This window comes from Myotis myotis, unplaced genomic scaffold (genome assembly GCF_014108235.1).
Source record: "Myotis myotis isolate mMyoMyo1 unplaced genomic scaffold, mMyoMyo1.p scaffold_m19_p_3, whole genome shotgun sequence".
In the NCBI taxonomy this organism is placed as follows: domain Eukaryota; kingdom Metazoa; phylum Chordata; class Mammalia; order Chiroptera; family Vespertilionidae; genus Myotis; species Myotis myotis.
In genome coordinates, this window is record NW_023416335.1 from 137,821,903 (window position 1) to 137,834,890 (window position 12,988).

Below are 12,988 nucleotides of genomic sequence, written 5' to 3' on the forward strand. Positions count from 1 at the left end.
TCTAGAAGCAGTTGGGTCTTTACCCATCCTTAGAAAGCGATGGAGCAGAAACAGAAATCCCTTAAAAGGTCAGGACAAGTAACGGAGCTGAGCTCAGCTCGTGGGTAGTACCGGACGACAGGCTTAAAGCCTGGAAGGAAAGGGAGGAAAGAGGACCCCAAATACGTGTAAGAGAAAAAAAACGAAACAAAATAAAGTATAAAACAAAACAAAACAAACAAGCGAAAGAGGAAAGACGTTTCTAATAGCGGAGGCTGGCAGGAAGCCAGCGCAGTTACCCAGGCCAACCCTTGTCATCAGGCGTCACCTCGCTGAGCTCGGGCGTCTGGACCACCCACGCCCCTGGCTCCGCGGACCCCACTTTTAGAAAGTTCTGATCGATACGGACACGTCCAAGTTCACCCGAGCTCCTTAGGGAAACCACAAGCACTACATGCACAGCCTATCCTCCACTCCATTCAAAGAACGCAGCCAATCGGAATACCCGCCCAGAGCAAACGACTCGGCGGAGCAGTGACAGCCCGGGAAGCAAAACTGCCCCGTCAGAGCCGCCCGACAGCCCGACGGTTGGCCTCCGGAACCTCAGGAGCCCTCAGCCCGGCAGGCCAACCTTCCTGCCCCGTCCCCGTCCCCGCCCTTCCAGGTCGGTCCCAGCCCCCGCGCAGCCCGGGCGGCCGGACCACACCCGCTTCCCTCCGGTGGCCGCCGCCCCCGCCAGTGCGCGGCAGCGCTCTTCCTGGGGCGGGCGCGGGCGCGGGCTAGTGCGCATGCGCCCCGAGCGCCGGCGCCTCCCTGCCCGGATCTCGCGAAGTTACGCTCCTCGGGCCGCCGGTGACGGGTGGCCGGCCGGGGGCGGGAGGGCTTCGCGGCTAGAAAGGGAGGTCCGCTCGGCCGGGCGCGCCGCCCCAGTGCTCTGTGGGATACTGGAAGTCTCGAGCGTCGCCTCCCGGCTCCCAGCCCGCCTCCGGCCCGCACTCCCCGAGCCGTCACACACCCCCTGCCCTCGCTCTCTCCCCTCGCCGCCTCCCCCTTCCTCCTCCCGATAAGAAGACCCGGCGGCAGGAGAGGGGATGAAGATGGCGGACGCGAAGCAGAAGCGGAACGAGCAGCTGAAGCGCTGGATCGGCTCCGAGACGGACCTCGAGCCTCCCGTGGTGAAGCGCCAGAAGACCAAGGTGAAGTTCGACGATGGCGCCGTCTTCCTGGCTGCTTGTTCCAGCGGCGACACGGACGAGGTCCTCAAGCTGCTGCACCGCGGCGCCGACATCAATTACGCCAATGTGGACGGACTCACTGCCCTGCACCAGGTCTGTGCGCCCCGCCTCCCCTTCTCCGACCCCGCGGGCCCTCGCTCTCCCGCCGGGGCCGGGCCTCCCTCCTCCGCTCCGGGCCTCCCGAGGCCAGGGCCGGCTGCCCGCTGCGGATGGAGGGACGGAGGCAGGGAGGGAGGGAGCGAGGGAGGGAGAGGGCTGGCGGCGGGAGGGCGCCGGGCTGGAGGCCCCTTCAGCCGGGTCGGTGGTGGAGTTGGAGCCGGCCGATTTCCGGGGCAGAGGGGAAAGGGGACTGTGGTCGGCTGGGGGCCCCCGGGCCACATGTGGACGGACGTGTGCCTGGGCTTTGGGGTCGAGGCCGGGAGGGGTGGGTGTAGCGTGGCTGTGCCCGGGGCCCGATGTCAGGGATCTGCTGGGGAGGACGGGAGATGCTGAGGGCAAGGACCCGCCAGGGGCATTCGGGACGCGGGGCAGTCGGACGTCTTTGGCTTTCAGGGGGCATCGGATGTGTTGTAGTTTGTAGGACTTGGTTACAGATGATGACGACGACGGTGATGATGATGATGATGATGATGATGATAGTATTCAAGAGCCTAAGCCTAGAGCCCAGCGCGGACGATTTCCTGTTTTCTGCTTTATTCCTCTTGGTCGCTGGGGAGGGGAAAGCGGGGTGTAATGAGCTGATGTGCACCGGCCGAAAGGGAGGGGCATGCCGACCGCCGCCGGACCCCAAAGTGTTGAATGAGGAGTTGGCCGCAGTGTCAGAGATCCGGGAGCCCCAGGGCCCGGGGTGTGCGCTGGGGTTAGAAAGAGGGGCATAAACACGGGGCACTCTTTTCACAGCCAGTCACCAGGCCCTGATTTTTTTAAAATTTATTTTATTTATTTTTTGTGGCGGTGGGAAGCTGGTCACAAACTTTTCTCAAAATGGATGCTTTGTGCATGTTAAAGTTTTATAGTAGTCTGATTGGGATCTCTCAATGTTAGCCAAATAAGGAGAAACTATTGGCAATCCGGAGATAATGTGCCTTTGCCTTTAACAGGCCAAAAGCAACACAACCCCGTAGCGTTCTGCATAAAAAAAAAAAAAAAGAACAGTCTTTCAGTCACGGTAATAGGTGACAAAGACATATATTAATTCTTAGTGGGCAACTCCGGAGTTCCTAGAAAACGACTTTACAGGGAAGGTTGCCCTTACATTGGAGAGACGTGTACAATGTCTCAAAGTTGCCTTGGTTATATGTGGACGATTGGAGCTTCATTTAGATTTATACTTGTCACAAAAACTTGTTCGGGAGGTTGAAAGTTAAGGCTTTATATTTTATGTGTATTACCTCGCTGCCTTTTTCAGAGAGGTGTGTGGTGGCATTTTTCCTTTTACTTCTTCCTGTTTAATGAATGACCATTGCTTTAAGTTTAATTGAATTCTAATATCAAACTTGGCTTATAAGCCTGTGTTTACAAAGTTGACTGGATGAACTGAAATGACTGACAAACTACAGGACAAATCTGGAATTCAGAATGTGGCACCCCGTAAAAATATACCAAGATTTTTAAATCTTTCTCTTTTTCATTAATTCAGAGTCTGTAATATATTATTTGGCTGAAGTTTATTTTAAGGCATAGCATAATTCTAAGTTCTAAAAACATGGTGTTGAGAGTGAAAATAAGTTTGGCATTAAGAATGAATCTTAATGGTAATTATATGAAATGAATCTTTCCACATTTCTTTCAAGTGTGATTTACACATTTTAATATGGAATTGATTCTGAAAGACAGTTATTGTATGCCTGAGGTCAGGATACAGTTGGATAATGGTTTACATCAAGATGTTTCACTAAAATTGTCAAATAGAAATGTTAAGTTATTACTGTTGTGGAGGAATCAATTTGTGAAGGAAATTTTCTAATAATATTATTGGCTTAGGTAGGCAGAGAAAAACATGTAACAGGCTTCTTAAAGTTTTTTTTTTATCTCCTCTCAATTTGGGCATGGTGCAAGAATTATGAGACTTATCAGTGTCTTCCCTAATTGAATTCAGTGGTTAGTTTGGCATTATATAGGTTTAGTCTTTATTGGGTATTTTGTTTTAGCTGACAAGTGGTTAAGCAGAAGTTTCCAAGTTCATACATAATCATTTGCATAACATTTTTTTTGTTAATTTATCTGCACATTCCTTAAATCAGTGAAGCCAAGGTCTTTAATATATCAAGCATTAAGATGTTTATTACTTTTTCTTCACTCTCATTTTTCCTTTATTAACTCTTCTACCTTTCCCCCCCATTGAGTGCAAGGAGTTTGGGGAATTCAGGATAACAGATTGCAGATAGTAAAAGGTGATAAATAAAACTCATCATTTAAATAAAAGGATTACAAGAAAATGTTAAGTTTTTAAGGGATCTCTTGATTGCCAATTGTTCTAAATACTTAAATTATAAAACCTAAAGTTGACTCACTGATTTATTTAATAGTCCTTGAATAGTTTTTTATTTAGCTTCTAGAAAGATCATAGAATACTTAAAATGTTTTTACTAGATTAATTATTGGTTAGTGTTTTGGAATATTTATTTACTTTTCTGATTCTGATCAAGTGTCCTAAATTTCACTGTTAGGAGAAACGTTTTAGGGATATCACAACATGCAAATATACTTCTTAATATAATATTTTGCCTCCATTTTTTAATATAAGCAGATTATATTTGAAAGTTTCTTTGTTTAAATGTGCTCTCATTAGAAGTTACAAAAGATAATCAGTTTTTGGCTATTCTTTTTGTATAGAAATATGCTATGCAGCCCTAGCCAGTGTGGCTTAGTTGGTTGGAGCTTCCTCCCCTGCAGCGTAAGGTCATGGGTTCAATCCCTGTCAGGCACATACATACCTGGGTTCCCCAGTCCATCCCCAGGAGTATGGGAGGCAACTGATCCATGTATCTCTCTAACACAGATGTTTCTCTCTCTGTCTCTTTCTCTCCCTCTCTCCCCGCTTCCTCCTCCTCTAAAATCAATTTAAAAAAGAAAGAAGTATGTCATGCCTGTAGGGAAAAAAAAGCTGTGTTTCTTGTCAAATTTGCTATCTTGGTCTCTAGAATAGCCCACTCCCCCATAGCTAGAAAACTGTATGGAGCTAGTGATATAAACATATGATTTTCTAGAACTGAGGTCTAGAGTATATTTTCATTTCTACAGTGGGCGATAATCAGGTCTAATTTTATAGCTACCTGGTAGTTTTACACTTATGTAATTTATACTTCAGTTTATAAAGATTTTAGGAGAGAAATATTAGAGTTTTCAATAGAATGTTTTATTGCCAATTCTTACTAATATTGGTGTGCATAAAAGGCAGGACTGAGATTTCTTCCATTAGTTTTTAGTATAGCCTTTTGGTTTTTACCTTAAAATCTTATCTACTTCCTCTGTGCCAGCGGCTTCTAAGTCAGTTTCCATTTCTCATATTTCTTCAGTGCTCCAATCCCTCATTTCCATTTTTCTACTGATGATGAAGTATTAATTTTTTATTCAATACATTGTGAGTTTATATTTAAAAATATATCTTTAGGTGGTAATATAGTAAATAGAGGTCCATCCTTTTGCCATAGAATAGCGAGTACTGTACTTTATTTACATTTACCTTAGTGATTTCTTCAAAGGATCTTATTCAAATATGGGTTTTTATCATTGTAATTTAGTTTTATAATCTATTTTATCACTTCAACCTGAAATGAAACTTTTCTTTCTTCACCAAGTTTGCTCTTCTCATTGATGCCAGTTTCTGTTAATAATGTCATTAAATCACTATATGATTAAAAGAATGTGCCCTTTAAATTATTTTCTCTACATAAGATTCTTGTTAGGAAGCTTTAGACATCTAGATCAAGTTTTAAACATTTTAATTATTTTTTCCTCATTTCCTTGTCGTCATATATCCAATCGGTCTTCTTCATACTTGCCTTTGCATCAGTGCTTTTCCTTGCCATTCTCACTATCAACCTAGTTTATGCCTTTATTATTTTTATTCCTAGAGTATAGTAATAGCTAATTGCTTTCCCCATATCTTATCTCCCTGGTCCAATCCAGCATTCATATTGCTATCTGACTGATCTTTTAACAGTACCACTTTGTGTCACTCCTTAAATTCAGATTTAAATTCTTTAACTTATACCTGATATATTTCCATTGTGTTGTAATTTTTACTCTTTACTTTTTTATTTCCATGCCTGTGGTCATATTTTTCTTCTATTAGAATATCCTCCCTATCCTTTGCCAGTCAAAATCCTATTCATTCTTCAAGGTTCAACCCAATTGCCAGCCAGAAGGGATCTTACTTGAATAGTGTTTGTAAGTTTGTCTTTTCTGGATGATTGTAAGGACCCAGTCTCCACATTTTGTATTTCCAGAGGCTGGCACATAGTAGGTGCTCACTAAAAATTTATTGAATTGTATTTTTTGCCTCGTATTGTAGATACATAGTTTATTTGTATGTCATGAGGTAAATCTTTAAAATCTTCACATCCAGATTAGAGTATTGTTCTTGCACTTAGTAGAACTTGTATTTTTATAAAGAAATGAATAACTTTGTGTAGATATTTTGTACAGATTTTTTTATTATCTTGAGATTTTTAACATTTCTTAATATAACCTTCCTATTAAAAAAATCCTAAACCTGTTTAAATCTTGTTTAAATGATAGAGAAAAATTTCAGTTGAGTCATTAATTAATTTGCTACCTTCTTTTATAAGGATCTGAACTAGGTCCTATAGAGGAGTACCAAGTAGAAATAGATCCATGTTCTATGTGATTATTATTTTAAAATACTAAAGTTATACTTTTCAATACAGACTTGCAGATATGTTTAGTATTAAATACTTTTGCCCTTAAAAAACAAATTTTATCAACTTCTAAAGAAGCCATTTGAAGCTTCTTTGTAAAAATATGTGACTCCCGTCTTGTCAGTAAAAGGAGTACTTTTGTGCAGTCTTTTCTTAAGTGTTTAATCTTCTCAGCCAATCCGTTTTCACTGGACTGTAATCTGAAATGTAACTCTCTTTTTAAAAGTATTCTAATAGGGCTACTTAAAGTGTTTTCCAACCAGAAGGAAAAGAGACTGGAAGCAGCTGATATTGAGTCTCTTGTTAGGCAATCGTGTAATTGGTACATATGAGACATCTATTTAAAACTGAATACAGAGTTTATAATTGTTCCCCGCCCCCTTTTTTTTTTCTTTTTGGTGGGAGATAGTAAGATCTTAGAATAATAATCTATTGGATCACTCATAAATAATGTTAAAATATGTGATTAAAAGAATGTGCAGTTTAGATTATTTTCTCTAAATAATATTCTCGTTAGGAAGCTATAACACTTTAAGCTGATGACTCTTAAAAATTTTTATTGAAATCATCATAAATTCATTTTTTAAAAACCCTATCTAAACAAACAAACAAAACTCCTAACCCCATATAGGCCCCTCACTTCCTGCAAATAAATGGACAACCCTAGCCATATATGGGTTGTGCTGGTAGGGCATCGGTGCCCACGCTGTTGCTGTTATAATGCCTTCTCTGCAGTTACTGCCTTTGTGCTTCCTGACAGCAGTTTTGTGGTCTGATTTTGAAGTGTCACAACCAAGACCATCTTTCATGTGCTGCAGCTACAGTGTGATTGCAAGCTGTGACTGAGCATTTTCTAGTGTAGCCAAGTAGCAGCACTAGATGGAATAGAGAAACTTTTTCATTATCCATTTGTTACCATATTTTAGAAAACACTGTTCACATAAGAAAAGTATCTGTACTTAAAAAGAAATCTAGCTAGATGATTTTTAATATATAATTATTTTGGGAGGGGATATAAAGCAGTTTTGTTACTGCTGTAACATGTTACTTATTGACACTTCCCAAAGTTGCTGTTTTCATTGCATTTCTGCCTGCAAAAAAATTGCCATTTTTACCCCACTTTTCTTTTGAAAGTTCAACAGTTATGTTGAAAAGATGGAGTATTGGGATTTTGATAAACATCTCTGAAAGATCGAAAATCTCTAACAGTCATTTTGTGTTATTTTAAGATGGGGTTAAATATGTAATAGCCATGATGTATCAGTCTTTCATTGAGAAGTGGAATTGGCTGGTGAACATTGCTGAGGATTTGTTATATGTGAAACACTATGGTAGGTACATTTGCAACCAATATCTCATTTAATTCTCAGAACATCCCTTTTCTCTTGATCAAAGTTACTAAGATAATAAATGGCAGAACTGGGTTCTAAAAGCCCAAACTTAACACTGTGTTTGATGTCTTCTTTTAAGTCTACAGAAGAAAGAAAATATTGTTAAATCTTCCAGTCATTATGGTTGATGATTAGTAGTTGGAGGTTTCCCCCATTAATCAGCAAAGAATGAAATGAAACACACAAGTATATATAATTTTTTCTTCATCTACTTTTTTATAGCTAGCCAACACTTACAAGAACTTTCTATGGTAATTGAAATGCAGTAAGTACTATCAGAATCTATCCTAAATTTTGAGAACTGCCAATATTGTGTTTAACTAGCCGTTATATGCAGAAAAGAGATAAATTTTAGGTAAACCCATATACACTACCTGCTTTCGTTAGTATATCTTATCTCCTGGCAAAATAGTCAATTTCTTCAAGTAGGGGCTTTGATTCATTTTTTTTTAAATTCCTGTGGTAATTGCATTTTTTAGCAGGTACAAAGTAAGTGTTGATTTAAAAAATTTGAACACAAAGTAGACTAATCTCGTGAAGAACTGAATTCATAGAAAACAAAATGATGACAGTTTGTGTTGATCAATATAAGAGCTAACAAACATTAAAAATGTTCTAATAAAAAATTGGATACCAAAAACTTAATTTTGTAACACTTATATAAATTTGGCAGGATTTTAGATTTATTTTTGAAATGGAATATATTCCTGATTACCAGTACAAGTAGAATTTTGCTCAGTTTATGTAACATTTTAAAAATTAATTTCTTTAAACAAATCATTGGGTATTTGTTTAGAAAAGGAATCCCTAGTATACTGGCATTAGAAACTGATTTATGTTTTCTAACAATTTTAATCACACCTTTTTTTCTAAATAACATTTTCACTATGGATCCCTGCATGCCAGTATTTTCTTGACCTTATTAGTATTTTGGTGGTTTATCTTTTCAGTGTTGTGCTGGGTAACCATAAAAAGACAAATTTGAGCTCTGTGCTACTATCCTAAGTGTGCTTGCTCGACTTGAATGTTCTTTCATGGGTGGAGACATTCCACATTGTCATGTGTCATATAGGCATTTCTGAAATGACATTCGGTAGAAACCATGGAAAGAAATTAAGACATTCCTCAGCTGTCATCTTTTTAGTAATCTATTTAAATGCATTATGTTCATTGAGTGAGAGATTCTGCAGGGAGAGCTTCACTGAATAAAAAGCATTACTTTAACTTGATTATTAACTCATATTTGAGGTGAAATTACTTTTTTGTTTGTTTGTTTAACATGTTCTTTAACAAAAAATCATATGGCTGTAGAAAGTTCATTTTCTTGAATACCTGAAAAGGGCAAAGGAGAACTTTTATGAGATGTGAACTGATATACCCTCTTAGAAATTAAGTATGTGGGAAAGTGTATTTTCCTGGATTAACTGTTAAAACATACACACACACACACCCCAATTATCTTTACTTTGCATTAAACATACTGAAGTATATATTTTATTTGCCTTCAAAATTATTTTAGATGGCTATAAACTTATTTCAGTATTTATACTTTTGCCTTTAACATTTCTGGAAGTCTTCTATTAGAGCTTTAGCTCCAGAACATTCTTTTGAATATTTTCGGTGTTGAGGGTTTGTGTGTGTGTGTGTGTGTGTGTGTTAATTTTGAAAATGATAGTCATTTGGAGACAAGTATGGCGGATAGGTAGATCATGGATAATCATAGTTTAATAAAGGCTATCTGATTAGGTGATATTATCTAAAAAGCTTATTCTTAATTGGAGCATGATCATAAAAAAGCCATCTTAGATTTTAGTCAACTCTTTATGTTGTTTGGGCTTGAGTTTGCTTCAGAGTTTCTTCATGTTAACCAAGTGTTTTCTAGATTTTACATGAAACAACTCAAGATTATAGCTTGTGATTTGAACATGATCTTTTTTTGTGGATGTTGTATTTCCCACAAAAGAATTTAATGCTGCTTTTGCCAGATCATAAGACTGTATTTTATTAAGAGCTATTGTTTTCCCTAATTTGTACAGTTTTTCTTAAAAAGATTAAAACATGACTTTTTCAGCAATTTCTATATCCTTTCCAAGTACATGGAATAATCTGCATAAACACTTTGCCTCATATTCAAGGTTTTTTTCTTTCAAAATAGCTATTACTTTTTAACTCTTCCAACCATAATTTTTTTACAGTAAAATGCCTTTAATTTTCTGATCTTCTCAGTGTTTTTATTTATCTTATTAGAGGCCCAATGCATGAAATTCATGCACTGGCGGGGCGTGGGGGGGAAGAGGTGTTCCCTAAGCCCGGCCACCCAGCCTGGGCTCCGTCATTGATCCCCACCCACAGGGAGGCCCTCCCCACCCTGCTGGGGCTCTGGGATCAATTGCAGAGCAGAGGGAGGCCCTTCTCACCTGGCCTGGGCTCTGCCATTGATCCCCACCCACAGGGAGGCCCTTCCCATCCAGCCTGGGCTCTGCCATTCATCACCACCCACAGGGAGGCCCTGCCCACCCTGTGGAGGCTCTCTGATGGAGGCCCTGCCCATCCGGCCGGGGTTCTGCAATGGGCTCTCCCAGCCGTGGCGGCTTGCCTTGGCACTTGCAGCCACGGCTTTGTCTGTAAGGACATTCGGAAGACGTCCAGTCTATCCTGTCTAATTAGCATTTTACCCTTTTATTAGTATAGATGTTATACATGAAAGTGCCTTACGTATTTCTTAAGCCTTTGATGCCTTCTACCTTTTTGTCTTTCCCATCTTCATTTTATTTTCAAACATGACATTTTCAAATTTGTTTAATGTTCTATATGAATTTTAGCTAAAAAATATTAAGAAAAATATTTAAAGCATCAAAGAGAAATATAAAAAAAGAAACTAAATGCTATCCAAATTTTCAGGCCTGGAGGTAACCCCATTTAAAACTTTGGTAAATTCATTTTATCCATCTCTATCTAACATAATTTTCTATAATTATACTTAATTTTCTGGTTTATAACCTGCTTTTTATATTACACATTTAAGAAATATTTCTCTGTTAATGAATATTGATTTCACTCTGTGTATATGTGTGTGAGTATACATGTACATCCCAAAGTTGTCTGATGATGAATATTTAGTATATTTCCAATTTCTTTTTACTGGTGGATATTATACTATACGTACATCAGTGATTTTCAGCCGATGTGCCACAAGAATTTTAAAAACATGCATTACCTGACTATTTAGTCAGGGGCAAATAAAAAAAAAAATGACAGCAGCCAACACAACAGTAGCCGTCCAGTGTGAATAAATCAAAATTATACCTACTTTTTTTTTGTCAGATCGATAAAAAATACATTTTCTGGCGTGCTGTAGAATTTCAGTAGTTTATGTGTGCCATAAGATGAAAAAACTTGAAAATTACTGATGTACATCTTTGCTCACTCATGACACTATTGCAAGGATTACTTTTTAGAAATTTGACATGTTTTGCTCAAAATAACATGCTGCTTTAATGTTTCTTTATGCAAAATACATTTTCAGTAAAGTTTCTAGTATATCTATCTAGTGTAGAAGACTAACCTTGAAAATAGTCCTGCTGACAAATATCTGTTACATTCATAATGTGATGTTATCTTTCTTCTCTAAGGCACCCATAGGAAAATCTGTTTTACTTTGTTAGTGAATATCCTATATAATAAAAGGCTAATATGCAAATTGTCCCCAAGAGCGGGAGTTCGACTGACAGGGAGTTAGACATGCGCTGACCACCAGGGGGCGGTGCGGAACATGGCAGACATTGGCAATGCAGCACTGGCAGTGGGCAGCAGTGGACGCACTGCCAGCCCCAATGGGCCCCGACAAGAGTGAGACCGTGGCAGGATGGTGGAGCAGGTGAGCAGGCGGTGTCAGGCCAAGGCAGGTGCAAAGGAAGGCCTCAGCCGGCAGCAGCTAGGGATCCTACCTGTGCACAAATTTTGTGCACTGGGCCTCTAGTATATTAATAAAATTTGTGTTGTATAAGTTTTGAATATATTAAACAGTTTATTTGCATATTACAGATATATGGTGCTGTTATTTATTTCAATTAGTTATTAACTCATTCATGCAACAAATAAATAAATCATTATTTACGGAAAGCCTGGCACTATACTAATATCTAAAAGCACCAGTCCCTGCCTACATGTTATACAATGTAGTGGAAATGGCAGTGTGAACAAATAATTACAATTTTAGTAAATGTTAGAATATGGTGAGATGAAATTTTTTATTAGGAGGATTTAACCTAGAATGTCAGGAAAGTCATTCCTGAGAAAGTTATGTTTAAGTTATAGGTAATTTAACAAATTAAGCCTGCTCCCTCCTTGTTTGTCTTCTGAATGCCTCTTTTTTAAATCTATTTCAAGGTTGTTAAATGTGTATTTTTCCTTTTCCATATCATTCATTCTTATAGTTTCAACTGTTCTCTTTTTATGTCATCTGTTCTTTTTATATAATCTACATCTTATTTTTGGCATCATAATTCATTCTTTTAATAAACTAAAATTGCAGGGTCATCTTCTATTTTTTCCTTTACTTCCTACATATAGTCAGTAACTCCTATTACATGCACAGCTGCAAAAGAAATACTCCCAAATGCATACTAGTTTTTAGATATTCATTTTTTAAATTGAATTTATTGGGGTGACATTGTTTAATAACATTATATAGGTTTCTGGTGTACAATTCTGTAATATATCATCTGGATATTGTATTGTGTGGTCACCACCCCAAGATACTCATTTAACAGAATTAAAGGCCTGCTATGTGCCATACACTATTAAGTGCTGGGGGATATGTTTTAAAGCAAAACAGATAACAACACTACCTCCATGGAGTTTACAGTAAAATGAAAATACTTAGCTATCAGGGTAGTGCACATCAGAACCATAATGAGTTACCACTCTGCAACCACTAGAATGGCTATAATAAAAACAACAAATAATACCAATTATTGACTAGGGTATGGGGAAATTAAATCTTCCTACAATGCTAGTAGTAATTAATGTAAAATGGTGCATCCACTTTCTAAATAAGTCTGACAGTTCCTCAAAAGGTTAATAGCCCAGCAATTCTACTCCTAGGTGAGTAGAAAATACATCTAGGAGAATTGAAAACATGTCTACACGAAAACATGTACATTAATGTTTATAGAAGCATTGTTCATATTAGGCAGAAAGTACAAACAACACAATTGTCTATCAGCTGATGAATGGATGAATAAAATGTAGTGTATATATTGTTACTGGAATCAGTGTAATATTATTGGGCAATAAAAAGAAACAAAGTACTGCCCTGGCAGGATGGCTCAATTGGTTGGAGCGTCATCTTGTACACCAGGGGTCCTCAAACTTTTTAAACAGGGGGCCAGTTCACTGTCCCTCAGACCATTGGAGGGCCAGACTATAGTTTAAAAAAAAACTATGAACAAATTCCTATGCACACTGCACATATCTTATTTTGAAGTAAAAAAACAAA

At 38.8% G+C, this 12,988-nt stretch overlaps 1 protein-coding gene across 10 annotated transcripts in view; it reads left to right on the forward strand.

The window, feature by feature from the left end:
• Positions 1 to 808: 808 nt before the first annotated feature.
• PPP1R12A (protein phosphatase 1 regulatory subunit 12A) overlaps positions 809 to 12,988 on the forward strand; it is a 156,959-nt gene continuing 144,779 nt past the window's right edge. For 3 of the 10 annotated variants that reach the window (XR_004965847.1, XR_004965845.1, XM_036297882.1), the window contains exon 1: positions 809 to 1,307. Coding sequence is in view for 7 of the 10 variants with exons in the window: in XM_036297882.1 (XP_036153775.1) it covers positions 1,071 to 1,307 (237 nt within the window). In the remaining 3 variants the exon portion in view is untranslated. The remainder of the gene's footprint in view (positions 1,308 to 12,988) is intronic. The other 7 variants (XM_036297875.1, XM_036297877.1, XM_036297876.1 and 4 more) reach the window with 4 other exon arrangements.